Source organism: Lepidothrix coronata, unplaced genomic scaffold (genome assembly GCF_001604755.1).
Source record: "Lepidothrix coronata isolate B3197 unplaced genomic scaffold, Lepidothrix_coronata-1.0 Scaffold189, whole genome shotgun sequence".
In the NCBI taxonomy this organism is placed as follows: domain Eukaryota; kingdom Metazoa; phylum Chordata; class Aves; order Passeriformes; family Pipridae; genus Lepidothrix; species Lepidothrix coronata.
In genome coordinates, this window is record NW_016690369.1 from 620,454 (window position 1) to 635,316 (window position 14,863).

General features: G+C 48.7%; 1 protein-coding gene across 2 annotated transcripts in view; it reads right to left on the bottom strand.

Annotated features, from left to right (window-relative positions):
* TBX5 (T-box 5) overlaps positions 1-14,863 on the bottom strand; it is a 39,627-nt gene that overhangs the window by 14,678 nt on the left and 10,086 nt on the right. For both annotated transcript variants that reach the window (XM_017831322.1, XM_017831323.1), the window contains exon 6: positions 6,414-6,505. In XM_017831322.1, coding sequence (XP_017686811.1) covers positions 6,414-6,505 — 92 coding nt within the window. The remainder of the gene's footprint in view (positions 1-6,413; positions 6,506-14,863) is intronic.

A 14,863-nucleotide genomic window follows, 5' to 3' on the forward strand; every position in this document is an offset into this window, starting at 1 on the left:
GAAAAAAGTGACTGGAATGAATATACCATCTCCCAGGAAAAAAAAAAACTAAACCAGAAAACTGTTGTCAATGCACATTCACTTCAGCTTATTTCCAGCATCTTGAAATCAAATTGAACCACTCTCTCAGGAGGCTGTCTGGGGAGTCTGAAGTGGATAAACTACAGCAGGAAAGGACGTGGTAGGAGAGGAATTACTGAGTACTTCCTTCAGCCTTGCCCTCTGATTAAATACGACCTCTCTCTGTGTGGGGACTGCAGAGCAGCCCCACAGAAAATAACACCCAGGCTGGATGTCCAGTAAAACAAGTCCAAATGTCCTCTGAGAAATACGTGGGGTTGTTCACTGCAGCTTTTCCATCAACGTATCAAACGTCCTGACCTTCCTGCAGGAATGTGAAGGGGTCCAACAGCCCTGGATTGGGTGCAGGTGTGGGAATCTCACGTGGTTTAACAAGACCAAGTGCTGGTGCTGCACCCAACCCTGGTATCAATCCAGGCTGGGATGAGCAGGTGGAGAGAAGGACTTGGGGGTGCTGGTGGGGGAGAGGCTGGACCTGCCTCAGCATCCAGAACCCCCCTGTGCCCTGGGCTGATCCCACAGGGGGGATTCTGCCCCTCTGCCCCCTTAGGTGAGACCCCCCTGCAGAGCTGCCTCCAGCCCGGGGGAACAACAGCACAGGAAGGACGTGGAGCTGCTGGAGAGAGTCCAGAGGAGGCATCAAGATGATCAGAGGGATGGAGCAGCTCTGCTGGGAGGAAAGGCTGGGAGAGTTGGGATTGTTCAGCCTGGAAAAGAGAAGCTTTGGGGTGACCTACAAGAAAGATGGAGAGAGGCTATTTCCAAGGGCCTGGAGTGACAGGACAAGGGGAATGGCTTCACACCAACAGAGAGTAGCTGTAGATTAGATATTAGAAAAAAGTTCTTCACTGTGAGAGTGGTGAGGCACTGGAACAAGTTGTCCAGAGAAGCTGTGGCTGCCCCTGGATCCCTGGAAGTGTCCAAGGCCAGGTTGGACGGGGCTTGGAGGAACCTGGTCTGGTGGAAGGTGTCCCTGCCCATGGCAGGGGGTTGGAATAAGATGATATTTAAAGTCCTTTCCAACCCAAATCTTCTATGATGATTCCATGGTATGTTTTCAACCAGTGCTTCCACCACTCCCCTGAGCGGTGCAGCCCAAAGAGATCACTGCAAGAAACCCAAGAACCAGAGAGGGATCTAGAGCATCATTATCAGGCAAATAAAAAGGTAGATTCCTGCAGAAAAATGCCACTGTTCATGCTGGAGTAAGAAGAACACAAGAGGAGATGGAGAATGGATGTTGGCCAAGAGAGACACCACCAGCATCCCTTTGTGCTGGGCTGAGCTTCTGCAGGTCGGGTCCTGCTGAGCAGATCCCCCAAAGAGGGTTCAACAGAAGAAACTGCAGCTACTCTGTGTTTCTTGAGCTGACTTTCTCACTTTAAAAGCTTTGTGGATACCCTCCAGCAAGATCTGCAGAGCTTTATTTTGGATTTCTCCTGAATTCCATCTAATTCTATAGGATACATTTCAAGCCTATTTTGACCAGGAAAATTTCCTCGGGGATGTTTGCTGGAGGAAAGCATCATCTCTCCAACCAATGCTATAACTCTAAGTCTCCCACTGAAAATGTTTCAGACAGCACGTGGCTCTTGGGAGGTTTCAAGGGCAGAACATGGGAAATGGATGAAGATGTCATGACAAGACATGAGAAGAACAAGGTTGTTTGCAGTGGGCTGAGACCCACTGGCATTAGTCAGCCTGGTGCCTCCCAGCCCAACATGACAACATTCCAGGGTAGACAATCCCTGGAGGCTCATCCATTTATTCTACTGCCACCCCAAAATGCACTGTCATCTCTGTCACACCAGCTCTGAATCATGGAACTGATTTTATATCCTTTGTGTCTGGCTCAGTTTCTGTCCTCGATTGCACATGGGAATCTCCAAAACAATTCCTTTGGAGCCAACAAGATTACTGGGGATTAATGCCAAAGGCAGCAAACTGTGGCTCGTGATCTTTGACAGAGAAAACATACCCATAACACACCCATCACTCTGCTCTGTCCTGTGGATCATTCTGGATCTCTGTCTCACTTTGAAAGGACCCAACAAGGGATCCAAGAGCCATCCTTCATGGAATCATCAGAAGCTTTCCCAATAAGAAGCTTCAAGGACTAAATTGCATTAATTTGAGTGAATAGTAACCAGTGCCTCAGACTTCCAGAAGCTCTTCAGCACCCATAACAACCACCAAAGACAATGGGAGTTGCAGATGACCAGCAAAAATTGGTTACAGGGTTTAACAGAATTGCTCTCTTACAGCGCTCCAGCCCCAGACCCACAAGCTCTGCTCCCCTGCTGTCCTTTGGCAGTCACAGACTGGAAAAAAATAATAATAACAAAAGCTGTGACTTGCATGCAACCCCCCAAATCACCCAATATCTGTGGTTTGTTAGTACAGCTCCACTGATTCTCAGTGTATGGAGGATTTTCAGGGCAAAGTCCTGCACTGGCATCTGCAACGCAGATCTCGTCTCTCTGCATAAACTTCACCCTCTGTGGGCTTCTGCCACGTGCTTTGCTCTTGCACTCCACACCAAATCCCCCTTGGCACAGGGAGAAGCTCTAAGTGGAGGCAAAAGAGATTTTTACAGCACAGAGGGGCAAGAGATCCAGAAGGAATACTTTACCTGGAATTCCCAGTGTCACAACTGCATCATTTTTACTTGATTTATGGTTTTTCAACTCCAGCGTGACCACAGGGTACAGATGTAATACAACTCACATCCCTCTGTGCATTTTCCTCTAGCGTGATTCCCTTTCTTTTTAATACTTTTGGGTATTTTTCACTAATCAAAGAAATAACAAGCTCAATCTCACGCTCAGAAAGAAGAAAACTGGGCAAAGCCTGTTCTCCCAGAGCACCCATCCCACCAAAGAAGCTGATAAAGGAGCCCTGCATTCCTCAGGAAAGAAAGGCAGTGGGGGCAAAATGAACATGTATCAGGAGTCTGTGTTCACTGGAATTTGGATCTCTCTGGATTCATGGCCATTCTTTTTGAATGAAACCATCTGCTGCTGAAAGGCTCAGCATCACTGCTGAATGAAGTTTGCTACCTGGACAGACTGACTAACTTGTTTTTTCCTGGGAAATAGGAGGAGAAAAACCAACGTGGGAGGCCTTGGAAAGGAGGAAGCCGTGGAGAGGGAGGGACTCAAGGACATCTCCATCCACCCTGCAAAGCTCCTGTCCCCAAATATCCCTGGGACAAACAGGTTGCTTTTGCTTGGCCAGAGCACGTGGAGGCAAATAGAGATGGAGGGAGAGCCCCAAGACCTCGCTCTGAGCTCACCCTTGGCACTGAAAGTTGTCTTTTTTCCCTGCTTTGTCTTCCTTCCTCTCAGTCCCTGCCATTTGCCAAGGGCAGGTGTTCAGTGGAAGAATCATCCTGCCAAGTCTCCACCAGCACCTCACCTGCTTCACCTCATCCCACTGCGAGATCTGCTCTGAGGTGACTGAAATCATCCTGAACCCAAGGAACTGGTCTCCCTCCCATCCTCCGACAGCCAAAGGGGCAAGGAGACCACCAGGGCTGGTTGGATGGTGGTTCTTTCTGTTAGGAAGGACTTCATCTCGGGTAATTTTAGCTATTTAAAGGCAGGGAAGCGCTCTAAGCAAATCATCTGGGCTCTGCAGGTGAGATGGGCAGACAGAGAACTCCTCACCCACCCTGCCACCCACGGGGTGAGCTCTCAAAGGGAAATCTGCAGGGAATTAAGAAGCATTTGAGATTTAAATAGAGAAAACATAGAGGTGCTGAAGTTTTCCTCGGCATGAAAAACTCCTTCCCTCCATGGCTGTACCCCTTAATGAGATGATCAGTGACCCGATGAATGTCAGGTCACCAGTTTCTGATGCAAAAAGCAGTGCACTCTTATAAATGTGTGTTTTTTCTAGGTACTTTTTTCATAATGAAGGAATAGCACTAAAAATACATCCCATCGTATTCTCCAGGGGCATAAACAGACATCAGTCCCCTAAAACCAAGATAGACTTACTTATACCTGCCAGCTGGGGAGTGGGTCCATCACTGGGAAACAACTTCATGCACATACATTGATATATTAAAATATATTTTATATACCTTTAATTACATTTTAATACGAATTTATACGTTAAACCTATATAAACCCACAAAAGGCAGGCCACAGTTCTCTAGCATACTCGATCCTGAATGGTTCTTTATCTTACAGACACAATCTATTTTTTATATGTACAATTTGTTTTTATGTATAACTTATTTTATGTATGTTTTCATATATTTTATATATAATTTTGCTTATATTCATATATACACACACAAAAAACCACAAAGGTGGGCGCATATTTTCAACCCTGAATGGGTCTTTATTTCACCATAATAATCTTATCCTGCCCTCCCTTAAAAAAAAAAAAAAAATGACATCTTTGTAAAGGCACACAGCCATTTCTATGCTATCGGGGACAGAGGATAAGTTATGAAGGAAGTGAACATCAGAAATTATCCTGTAAAGCCAAGGCTGTGGATTTTAACCCTTTCAGCCCTGCCGGGCCTGAGGGGGGAATATTTATATATTTATATATTCCGAGTGTTTCTGTTTGCCTGGACTACGACCGCAGGCCTGCGTAAAAATGCCAAGCAATTTTTAGCCCGAGCTCAGGGTGGCTTGATGCCACGCTCTTCACATGGCACAGGGCCCTTCCTAAGAGTCCTCCCTGTTCTACCCCCTCCAAAAAAACCCCGCCGGTGAATGTGAACCTTCAAACCTTTCCATCCACCCTAATGAAAGGGTGGTTTAGCAGCAAAAAAAAAAAAAAACTGGGGAGGGGGGGGAACGTCGTTACTCGAGTTCCAGCAGGGGCTGGGAGGCTGGCACGGGGTAGGGGGGGAAGCTATTTCAAGTGGTAGCGAGCCCATAAATAAATAAATATTGACACATCGTGCCAGGATCTGTGCCTGTCCTTGGAAAGGGCAGGCAGGGAACACAGGGCACATTCAGAGGACCTCAGAGACGATTTAGATTGAGAAGATTAAGAGTTATAGATGCCTTTTTTTTATGCGTTATATACTGGCTTTTCTGGGGCCGAGCCTGAAGATGTTTGTACACGGGAGCACATTTGAGGAGGGTTCTGGGCGTGTTTGCGGGATCGCAGGAATTATTTGCTGCCTGACAGCACGATTTTCCTGGCTGGGCAGAGCCACGCTCAGGTCATCAACTGCAGCAACCAGAAGAGACTCTGACATCTGCATTCCAGCCTGGGGTGACCACCTACAGCTGGTCCTGGCAGGGCAGTGGGAAGAACCCTCCCATCAGAAGGTCACAGGGCAGGTCCCTGCAGCCCTGCACCAAGAGGTGCCAATGCCAGAGAATAAGGGACTGGAGTCGCTCCTCCCCTCCTGGGTGGAAAATGCTGTGTTGAGCATCTACATCTGTCCTAGGTGTAATCATGGCTATGGCACCGTTCCTGCAAAACATTTGCACCAGGAAGCAGCTTGACACATGGACAAAGTTCAAAGTGAAGTGAAAGGCACGGAGTTCATTACCGGCGGGACCTGACATTTAGAAAAGGACTTTGAACAGGATTTTTAAACGAGATTTAGGCTTGATTTTCAGGCTAAAGTGCTTACATCCAAAACTGAGATTCGCCAAGGTCTCCTCAGCCACCTGGCCCTGGAGATCCCAACGTTTTCCAACACTTCCTTCCTTCAGCCTGAAACCACCACATCTGCACTCCTGCTCTGCACATCCAGAACCGACCGGGCAAACACTCCCCTGCTGCCAAAGAGCCTCAAAAGGCAGTGACAACACAACACAGGACTCTGCACCAAGATCTCCAGAAGCATGTGGAGCATCCTTACCAAACACACTCCCGAAACAAGGCTGTGAGCTTTGTCTTTAAAGCACTGTCACCTGGGGAAAAAACCCAACTCTTCCACGGCAGCCTGATGGCCACAGCTTCTCTGAGCTGCTCCAAGTCTCTGGTTGCTTTAAACAGGTCTAAGCCCACCTGCAGCCACAGAGACGTTTGTTGAGCACAAAGCTAGAGGTTGTTCTGGATGGGGACATCTCACAAAGAAACACAAGGTCCCTGCAGCCAGGAGGACAACCCACAACCTGTAATCTAGCAGCAAAGGCATTCACCTCGGAGAGGGAAGGAGGGAGGTCCTGAATTTTGGCCCCACGTCCTGGTGGTATTTCAACAACCCAACGTAAAATGCACACGCAGACCCCAGGGAAGGGACTGCCACTCTATCCTGGCCTATCCCAAGCCACAAAGCGACACACAAAGCCAAGCCCAGGTGGTTCTCACAGTCCTGAGAGGGTCCCCACGATGGAGACAGGAGTTACCTCTGCATCCTGGACATCCTGTGGAGCTCCATGTCGTCGCTGCCGCGGAAGCCTTTGGCAAAGGGGTTGTTCTCGATCTTGAGCTGGGTGATCTGAAAGGGAGGAAATGCAACGGGTTCATCGCGAGTCCAAGGCATGGCCTGGGAGAGAGGGGATATTGCTTATTAAACTCAATCCCAGTAGGGATGGGAGGGAAAAAACAGCTTTCAGGAACTCAAGTCATCCTTCAGCTCAGGCACCGACCACTGCAGATGGGCCCTCCTCTAGATCACCCCACTGGAGAAATATCTCCTGTCAACAACCTCTCACTCCTCCCAGGCGTGTCCTGTAACTAACACGTGGGACTGCACACACAGACAGACACACACACACAAATTTCTCTCTGGAGGGAATCTGCTTTCTTAGAGTTCTTGCATCCTTTTTGCTGTTGGGACACAAAGAGCTGCACCGACTAGAGGACCAGGGATGGGAGTCATATTGTCTGAACAAATCCCACTGACACCAGCAAGCATTTTTTCATCAATGTGCAGCCACGACCAAAACCTCAGCTCTCAGACCCTGCATCCTCTCAAACCACCAAAGCTCCCTCTTTCTGTATTTCAGACCAGCTAAATGTGCTCCTGGTGCTCTGCATCTGACCTCCTTCCCCAGTCAGCCCCACACTTATAAGCACTGCATGCACTAACTACCTAAAGTACTTGGAGGGCAACTTCGCCTGTGACAATCAAGCCCTGGAGGATTATTTGTCTCCCCATTAATTCCAGAAGGAATTAAGAGGGATGAGTTTGCTCACTTGGCTGGCTGTCTTCAGGTTCTAAAATTTGCTGGGATCAATCCCCCCTCAGACTCAACTTTACAACAGCGAAGTTAAACATTTAAAGCAGCTGCTGTACAGAATGTACCCTTACCCAAGGGAACTGTGTCACTCAAAGAGGTGCAATCCCCTCCTTCACACACTTCTGATGGCTTAGGTGAGCAGGATTTTTCAAGCCAGGGGTTGTCATTTAAGCAAATATTAATTGTGGACCAGCAACACCCTAAAATTCCCTGCGGATCTTGTACAAACCCACTCTGCCATCCCAAATTTGACACTAATGCTTTGGTGGCTTTGCCGAGTGGACTGGGTCTGGATCAGGGGTGATGTTGCTGCAATGCCCTAACACAGAGACAGAAGAGGCAACAGTTCCCCTCCTTCTCTTTCTCCATCACTGCCTGGCAGTCTGAGCCCTCAGCCAGGAGTCAGGAGAGCCACTTGCCCAGGAGGAGACACAACCCTGTGTTTGCCACTGGAGGAACATCCCTCCCTCGCCGTGTTTTATGGAAACCCCGTCCTTCCTTCCTGCTGAAAGTTGGCCAACGGGAAGGAAAGAGCTCGAGATTGATGGCGGGGGAACAGAGAGAGGCTCATGTTCACCAACTCAAGCACAAACAACCGGGCCCACCTCTTTGCCAAAATCCAAAGAGGAAAATCTGGCTCAGCTGCTGTCAATAGCAAACCCCGCCAGGTGCCTGCGCCACCAGATTATTTTGCTATTTTCTTGTCTTTTGGCATATTTTTTTTCCAAAGGCCGGTTGTTTATTTGCCATTTTTGCCTAATTCAGCCCCAAATCTCTCACAAGGGACCTATCTCCCCCGTGCTTGTCCCCAAGGCATTCCCATTAATTTGGGACCACATTTAGCACATAAACAGGGCCTTTGGGCTTTTTTTTCCGTCACACATTTAAGATTTCAAAGAGAAGGGTAAACAAACAATCTCTTTGGCCCTTTGAGGCATTCTCCAGCAATAAAACAAAGGCACATTTTGTAATTAAAAGCCCTGACTAATTACACAACCAGCTGTATGTTTTGCAAAGAAACGGCCTATCGGTTTCCACTGGCGAGGTGGTGACTCTCCTGTAAGGAATAATAGGCATTATTCAACATCTGGAACGTTCCTGAAGCACGGTAAATGTACAAGTTGTCCTCCCTCGCTGACCCCAATGGGCAATATTTGCTTGCATAAGTGAAGCCCTTCACTGAGCGAGGATTTACAGCGTTGGCACCGGCACACGGACGTACAAAGGGCCGGATTCATCCCAACCTGACCGAAGGCATTTTAACCAAGGCGCCTGCACCAGGAACCTCGTCTCCCAGCGCTCCTGCCGGAATCAGTGGAGGGAGATGGGGACTGCCAGAGGGCACTGGGGCTCTGAGGTGGGTAGCACTGCCTTCACAGGTCCCCAGCGCTCTCTGTTCACCGGAGAAGGAGCCATCAGTGCCCTGGCCCCTAATTTAAGGGCCTCAGATGAATGCCCTGTTTGATTAATCAAGCTTTTAATCACCCATGAAACATCAGACAAAATACTAAATGATCTCTGGAACTTGCAAATATGTTGTTTTACGACTAGAGAAGTCTCCTAACCTGCATCAGGAACACACAAGCAAAAGTATTAACACACGTGTCGGTGGCAGAAAGCCCCAAGTGAAATCGTGGCTTTCAACCTCCTTCAAATTGGGGATGTGCTGGATTGAAAGCATCCAGAAACCAGGGATTACAGAAGGTTTTGAATTAATTCTGCAGATCTTTGGAGTACTTAGATGGATTGGAGCTCTCAGAACAGAGATGATAACTCATGGCATCAGCCCTAGCACGAAGACAGGGGAGTCCCAGCCAGATTTAACAGAACCATAGACAACAAAATAGAAAACAGAGAAAAAGTTAGTGAATCCCTGCTTTAGAAAACAACCTGTGGAAGATATTTTGTTTGGTCAGTTTTTGCCTGACTTACAAACTATTTCAGAGGTGGAAAAGCAAACCCACAGGTGGAAATAACCTTCTTCTGGATCAACTTTGCCGTAGCAAAACTCAGTTTAATTGACTATAACTCACGGAGAGGGGGAAGAAAAGCTGTCAGAAACCCAAATGACAATTACATCATGAAAAAATTAATAAAAAATTTAAAAAACCCTCCACAACTTCTTGCAAGGTCATTAAGACAGAGTGCCCAGGGCTAAGTTATACAGCACAGATTCGATAAAACTGTAGGGCTTTGTTTACGTGTTTGTCGCTGAGAGAAACCGATGGCAAAGTCTGCTCTGACCACTGATTTCTGAAGCTGCCACAGACCCTCTGAGACAAGAGCTTTCCAGGGTGAAGCCTCCCAGTGTTACACTTTTTAGGGACTGTCTGACCCTTTGGGTTCACCTTCCCTTGAACGGGAGGCGACAGTTCCCAGTGAAATCTCAGCGCTGCTCCCCCGCGCTCCCCTCTCTGGGCTGACTGACCTCAACACGCTTCTGCTGAGACACCTCCAGAGGCATCCTCAGCACGATCAAATTTAGCTTTGAATCCTCTCAGATCAAGGAAAAACACTTTTTAAAAATTGTATTTATATGGGTATTTGTGCCTAAGGGCTCATGACTATCATTACGGGCAGGATCAAAACTACCACTGAGTATTGGGGTTTTCTTGTCAAGAACTTGACATAGAAAGATCTTTCTCAACTGCTGTTGATTTTAGAAGTTAGGGCAAAGTTAAAACTTTGTTAGGGGTGATGTGTTCCACACCAGGTATATGCCCTGGGCTCTATTTTATTTAATTATTTTACTATCAATGTTTTCTTTTTAGCACTTCAGCTAAGGGAAAACACACTACCCTGACCTCTTTGGGCTCTTCCAAAACTGTCCTAAACTGTTGGGCATTCTGGAAAAGGTGCTTTGTGTTCTGCAAGGGATGGGGATCCTTAGTTTCTGACCTCTTTTTGTCAACAACTGCCCCACTTGGAGAACTTAAAAGTCTGAATGGCAGGAAAAAAAAAATCACCATTCAGGTCACGCCATTTAGTGATGAAGAGGTCGAGGTGGTTACCCTTGGGAAGAACACACATGGACCTCCCCACACTGTGGGGAAATGTGTTGTCCCTGCCCTGCAGGTGACCATGGACCTGCTCAACGTGACATAGAGGGGCCAGGACCACCCCTGCCAGCCCTGCATCTCTCTGTGCTGAGAGCCACGAGAGGCTGGGCTTGGGGCTGGAAAGCACAGAGCCTTTTTCTTTTGCACTTTCACGTAGCCCAGGTGGAAACCGAGTCAGTGTGGAGCAGGAAGCCAAGCCAGGGAGGTGGGAAGGAAAGAAAGAGATGAAGACAAGGTGCCTGCTGAGACTCTGGATATCTGGCTGGGCCAAACAGGAGCTGGATGGGCAGCTGGGACTTGGAGCCCGAGGTAAAGGCCAGGGGAAGGGGGGTTGCTGGCAGGGGGGAGAAGATGCTGAACCCAAAGCCAGTGAAGGAAATGGGAGGGACTGAGAGGCAGTGGCTGGTCAGAGGTAGTGGTGTGAGACACAGGGGCTCTTTGAGGAGGCTGTTGGCTGAACTGGGAGACAAGAACGAAGGATGAGAAGAGACAGACCTTGCACAGTGTTTTGGGGGAAGGAGGTGGGTCAGCAAGCAGGAGTGATGCTGGAGAGAGAAAGTGTCTTTTCTGAGCTTGAGGAGGGTTGGATTGAGAAACAAAAGGGTCCTGGGGCTGACAGGGAGGTAGGAACAAGGCTGAGGACAGAGGGGCAGAGGGAGACAAGACTGGTCCAGGCACAGGTTGGGAAGGGGGAAGCACACAAGACCTCTCGAAGGAAGCACTCTGCTACCAAGGCCTGGAATGGGATTAAGCATTTGGGAGCAGAGATGTGAGGAGCCCTGGTGAGGGTCAGTGAGAGAGAAGCAGCTCACTGCCATCCTGGAGTGACCAAGGGCTGCACAGAAGCCACTGGCTCTGGCAGTGAAGAGACACATGATCTCACCTCACCTAACCCCAGGGAGCCCTGTCTCTCTCCTGGGACACCCCCCTTCTAAGAGCCCTGAGTAAGGACAGGGGCTGCCCCTTCTACCCATGGAGGTGGGAAGACATGGGGCCAGTGACCTCAGGCTGGGCAGAGAGAGCCTGGGGGACTGGGATGGAATGCCATGGGATGCCAGCCAGGCCACCACACTGGTGACCTCTGCTGAAGTGATGGAGGTGGCCACCTGCAACCAAGGACAAGGAGAACTGAGCTCTCAGGAGAAAACACCCCAAGCCCAAGGACCTGCCCACCTCCTGCAGCAGCTACACCCACCCAGCCCTACAAGATGCCTCGACAGAGGGACAAGAGGCCACGTGCTCAGAGGATGAGCAGCACAGGCAGCTCTCCAGAGTTCAGCAGGGTGGAGCACCAGTTGGTTTGGCCAGCTTACCAACACCATTTTAGCACAGGGTCTTCCTAGGGGCAGGTTGAACCTCTATGTCCAGAGAGCCCACCAGCTGCCCGGGAGTGCATCCCATTAGTCTTCAGCCATTCCCTTCCCTGGTCCTCTGCTTTGCTCTGCTGCATTTCTGGGTGCCTGCAGCATCCCAGCAGGGGCTAACAATTCCTTAAAACAATTCTGGCTACCAAGAATGTTAAATAGCTTAGGAGGAAGGGAAAAAAAATCAGCATAAAACCGGATATCCAGAGGGGGGGACACCAATATAAAGCCCAAGTCCAGCTAACGGGGAAAGTGGGTTGTAAAAATTAATGAGAATAATTGTTGTGAATTCTTGCTTTTGAAAGAACCCTCATGAGGGCAGAACCTTAATTATTTCTGTCTATTAGGGTTCATTTCCTGGTCCTAAGCAGAGAGCTAGTACCTAATAAATACGAGCTAGTAACACAATGATTTAAGCTACAGCAAAATGGTACTTAACTGCAGGGGAAGTTAATATTTGGGAATCAACCTGATTGCAAGCACCCATTGTGCGAATGGCAAGGAAATGAAATGTGCATGTGACCTATTTTAACACCTCGGTATTTCTGGGGTGTTTTTCAGGGTTGCAGAGATGGGGGAGGTGGTCAACAGAGCTGCTGACAACAGCACTGAAAACTTTACCAAAACCCTCTTCGTAGCTTAAGCCTCTTTTTGGGGAGTAGGGCTGGGGAGAGGGAGATCCCAGGGTGCTTAAATATCTTTTCAGGCTGTCTGAAATATCAGGGGAAATAAGCACAAGCCCTACGCTGGGACTGCAGCTGTGCTATGGAAATAAATTGACCGATCTGGAATCAGGCAAGTATTTCTGTAAGCTGCGTAAGCACAGACTCAAATGCATTTGTGGGCGAGTCACACAATTAATACTGAAATATAATTCAACCTTAGCACAGCTCTTGAAACCTAAAACACGTCGTGTGTGTGAAATGCACGGGTGTATAAAAATTAAACGCAAAACGTGTCGGAATCTACAAACTGAATGTTTGGGTGGATGGGAAAGTTTGCCCAAAGGATGCTCTGCAGGTGATGGGTGGGAGTGAGAGAGAAATGGCTGTAAATAGGAAAAAAAACCAGGCGGGAAAACGGACAGGCAGAGCCTCCCTGGGGACCTCCACGCAGCAGCCACAGACTGGTGGGGCCGCGGTAATTTATGGCAGCAAGAAATGCAGTCACGAAAAATGCACCACGAAAATATGGTTTGCCAAGCAACATCTCAGCTGTGAGAGCTGAGCTCGGGTTTCTGCCAGGGTTCTTTGCCACCCAGCTCAGCTGGAGGATGTTACTCCTCGAGCAAAGCTGCATCTGCAGCAGCCCCAGTATCACCCTCCATCTGCACTGGGGCAGGTTCCAAACTTCATTCCCTTCCCTGGAGGGAGATGCCATTTCGGGTAGATCATTCCCTGGTTTATTTTTATGGCTCTATCTTTCTCAGTTGGGTCTTTATCTTGGGGGCTACGGCCACGGCTCGCTCTTTGCTCCCCCAACAACTCAGCGCAGCAAGAGGAGGAATGTGCGTGTCGGGGAGGGAAGAGGGATGTACGAGTATGTCAGATGTGTAGGGGGTGTGTAAAATATGTCGTGGTGTCTGCGTGTGGGTGATGTGTCTGCTGGGATGGGAGTGTGTGTGTCTGTAGGGATTCCTGCCTTTGTCAGTGCCTATGTTTTGACAGAGACAGATACACAGATGTCATTTCTTATCAAACAGATGTTGCTGATTTACAATCAAATATTCCTGCTCCTCCTAATATGGCAGTTTTCCCAAACTACTGTACTTACATGTTTCTGCTTTGCTTTTGTTTTATTTGCATGACAATTTCTTTTCCTATAAAACAGCCCTATTTTTCTTCAAAGCAAAGCAGTTAAATTCAGGTCTGTTTTCTCATTGGGAAAAGCCTTTAAAGCAGGCAGTGTGTCCTGTTTTATTAACTCCCAGTTCTATTAATATTATATTCTTTCTCCAAATCCATCAAGCAGAAGTTAAACTTGATTTTATAGCATCCACAGCGGAGTTATAATTTAAGGCATAATTTGGCGAGGACTCAACTTGGATTCAGTTTGCTTGTCCTGGCTGTGCCAACAGCTCCTATTTTAAAGGGCAGGGAAGTATTTTCTTTTCTCCCTAGTTACGGTGAAACACTCTTTCTTCTCCAGCCCAGCTCCACTCCCTGCGTCTCTCCAGCCAACTGATGGATGGAGGAAACCCAATTGTTTCATGCAGGTTTAGGAGTTTCCTACTTTACATTTCCAGGAAAGCATCCGGGATTTATCTGGGGCGCTAAATGACTTGTCTCCATTTGCAAAACAATTATTTCTCTCTATCTAGCATGAAGGAGCCATCCTACCTGCCCCTGAGCACAACTAAAAGCTTGGAGTAAGCGCTTTCTGAGTGATTAAGCGAGGAATTGGGGTTTTTTTTGCTGAAGGAAAATTGACTTTTCATGGGGCTCTGCCCAAGAGAGTGTCTGTGGGCAGTGGTGAGAGGCAGCTGGGGAAAGATGCCCCTTATATATCTATGGATAATTACCACAGTGGTGGAGAACTGCTCCAGCCTTCTCCTTCCTCGCTGGGTGAGGAAGCCCAAAGCCAAGCAGGGAAGGAGAAGGGGGGAATGGGTTCATCCCCCCCCCCAGCGACAGCACCCCGAGAAAACCCTTATTCCGTCCAACCCTTTTCTATTCCACCGGCAGACAAAGCTCTGCCATTATTTTCGCGCTTTGTTTGCCTGGGCAGGCGGGGAGCTGAGCTCAGGCAGAGCCTCCCTTTCCTTCCCGGGCCTCCCGGCAGCCAAGCCCGCAGCCCCCCGCGCCCTCCCCGCGGGGTTATCAGCCCCCGGCCGCGGAGGGGAGCGCCGGGCTCCCTCCTCCAGATTAGGAGCCTTTGACCCACGGGGAGGGGGGGGAAGATAAAGGCAACTTCCTCGGTTGGTCGTCTCCGTCTGAGCAAACCATCCTGTTGAGCTCAGCGAGCCCCTCGGCTCGCCCCGAGCCCCGACTTTGGGTGCTTTGTGAGGCCAGGAATAACAGAGGGGATGGGATGGGTGTGTGAAGAGAGGGAAGAGGGGAAAGAGAATGGAGAAGGAGGAAAAAGAAAGGGGAAAAAAAGAAAGGGGAAGGGGAAAAAAAAGGGAAAAAAGAAAGGGGAAGGGGAAAAAAAAGGGAAAAAAGAAAGGGGAAGAGGGGAAAAAAGGGGAAAA